The sequence below is a fragment of the Plasmopara halstedii genome (assembly GCF_900000015.1).
Source record: "Plasmopara halstedii genome assembly, contig: Scaffold_218, whole genome shotgun sequence".
Lineage (NCBI taxonomy): Eukaryota > Oomycota > Peronosporomycetes > Peronosporales > Peronosporaceae > Plasmopara > Plasmopara halstedii.
The window spans coordinates 255,319-257,507 of NW_020187139.1; the positions used below are offsets into that span (position 1 = coordinate 255,319).

Below are 2,189 nucleotides of genomic sequence, written 5' to 3' on the forward strand. Positions count from 1 at the left end.
GGTTCAGATCAAGAAGCTTGTCCAAGTCTACACCACGGTAGCTAAACTTGCGAAACGTGCGCTTCTTACGCAAAGCAGCAAGCTCCAGGTTCTTGTCTTCCACGGATTGGTCAGCCATTGTTTTTAGGAATAAATAGTTTTGAGCAGCGGCGACTTTACCATCGATTGGCGTACAAGAGCCACATTGTCATTGGCTCAAAATACAGACAGAAAGATACTTACTGGAATTTTTTCATTGACACGATTTCAAAACTATGGTATATGTTGACATGAATGTGCGCCCAACAGCTCGGGTTTCAGTAGGCGAAGTGCAGCGATGTGGGTGGCAATTTTAACCTATTTTGGTATTTGTGATGCTAAGGCATTGCTGATATATTGAAAGTGGGCTACGCAATTGTGTGCGTTAATGTGGACTGCGAAATCAACAAAAAGCCTGATCCCGCGGCAATGCTGCCAGATTTGCCACAAGTAGCGCAGAAGGATAAGAGCAAAAAGTCTGCAAAGAGAGCTCAGAAGTATACAGCTGTACTGGACAGTGGTCTAAAGTTGATAGATGGGAAATTCTCTGATGATAAGGAGCTGACGAGGCAGCGCAAACGCATCACGCTAAAGCTGGAGGAAATGTCGGACGCACAAAAATTGGTAACCATATTGAAATAATCGCTTGCGTGCATGGTTTATTTCTTCTTGAAACTCACCGGTTCGAGCTACGATAGATGACATCGGATGTGGTTAAAGATTACGATGTTGTAGCCGCCGAAGCTTTGACTCCTAAGGTGTTTCAGTACTTGTGTGAGCAAGCCGACATTGATCTCATCACGTTTGACGTTACTAACCGGCTTCCTTTTCAGCTGAAACGGCCATGGGTGCGTGATGCGTTGATTGGATTGGTCACACTCTTTCTGTATGTGTAATAATTACTTGATGCATTCTTTTTGGTCTCCAGATCACCACCGCTATGAAGCGTGGTCTTTACTTCGAGATTACATACACACCTTGTCTGGGTGATACTGCTGGACGTCGCTATTTTTTTTCTAATGCAAGCAATCTAGTACGGCTCACGAATGGCAAAAATCTGGTGTTATCTAGCGCTGCGGCTCGCGATATTCTACTCCGTTCACCTTACGATGTCTTAAACATTGGCCTTTTGATTGGACTGAAATATGGTCAAGCTCTGGACGCCATATCCACATCTTGCCTAGCTGTTCTAGAACACGCAGACAAACGCAGAGGAATTCTAGGAAGCGTTCAGGTGCAAGCCACTGAAGATGTTGATATGGTCTAGACATTGAGTATTAGTCGAAATGACGCCCTTCAATTCCAAACATCTAAATCTGTTCCATTAATTTTGTGGAGTCCCCATCGCTGTTTATTGTCGATTGACATCTCATAACTTGATTACCAGATTCTTGCTCTGTCAAACCATCACACCTTCCCCGCCGCAGCACTTATAGGCTCGTCCATTGATACCATATCATCGTCATCCTCCTCGTTTGTGTCAATGGCCACATCTTCTAGCTGATGTGCGACTTCGTTTGTCGTCTCGCCACCCTCTTCGTCCTCAGCCACAATAATTTGAGCATTAATTTTACAATCAGTAACTTTTGCCTCTGGAGCAGCAATCAATCCGAACTATCATCAGTTTCGACTGAATGCAACCCACGGCAAAGACCGCAAAGACAAACCTTGCAGACACGCCTCAATAGGCTCGATAAAATGTTCAAAATCTGCGTCTCGAAGTGTCTGCAGAACATCTTTTAATGTGATAGTATTGCGCTTGTTAGCTACGGAAGTTTCGTGTGCTCTGTGGCATCAACACCTGGGTGTTAGTCACCAAAATCACCAGAAGGTTTGTACGATGAGTACCGCACAAGGATGCCAAATACAGCGTAAATACACTAGTGGCAGAGTTGAGTGTCTGCCTCGCATCTTTTGTCAATATTGCACGGTCTGGTAGCGCCCTCTTTACAGCGCGAGCAGTCAAACTGGTCGCATGCTCATGCTCCATTTTATGTTGATTAAAAACGTACTAATCAGATTGTGTGTATAACCATCACTTATCAAATGACTGACGCCGGCGTCAGCAACGCTGAGCTTGAAGCATGCGTTGCAACTTTACAAAAGCTGCACGAAGAAGAGGCTTTCCAGCAGTTTCAGCGACTGCCACAATTCAAGCCACTACGCGTAAT

The 2,189-nt window shown here is 44.8% G+C and overlaps 2 protein-coding genes across 2 annotated transcripts; one reads left to right on the forward strand and one right to left on the reverse strand.

Annotated features, from left to right (window-relative positions):
* Positions 1 to 254: 254 nt before the first annotated feature.
* Positions 255 to 1,393, forward strand: PHALS_03352 (ribonuclease p protein subunit p30; the record flags this gene model as incomplete). The annotated part of the gene is made up of 5 exons (XM_024721925.1): positions 255 to 318; positions 383 to 642; positions 717 to 866; positions 947 to 1,252; positions 1,286 to 1,393. The coding sequence occupies 5 exons, from the start codon at positions 255 to 257 to the stop codon at positions 1,391 to 1,393; spliced, it is 888 nt and encodes a 295-aa protein (XP_024573053.1).
* A 32-nt stretch (positions 1,394 to 1,425) lies between these two features.
* On the reverse strand, positions 1,426 to 2,008 carry PHALS_03353 (dna polymerase epsilon subunit 3-like; the record flags this gene model as incomplete). Its single annotated transcript, XM_024721927.1, has 3 exons — positions 1,426 to 1,610; positions 1,686 to 1,804; positions 1,872 to 2,008. 3 exons carry the CDS (start codon positions 2,006 to 2,008, stop codon positions 1,426 to 1,428), a joined length of 441 nt encoding a protein of 146 aa, XP_024573054.1.
* Positions 2,009 to 2,189: the final 181 nt, after the last annotated feature.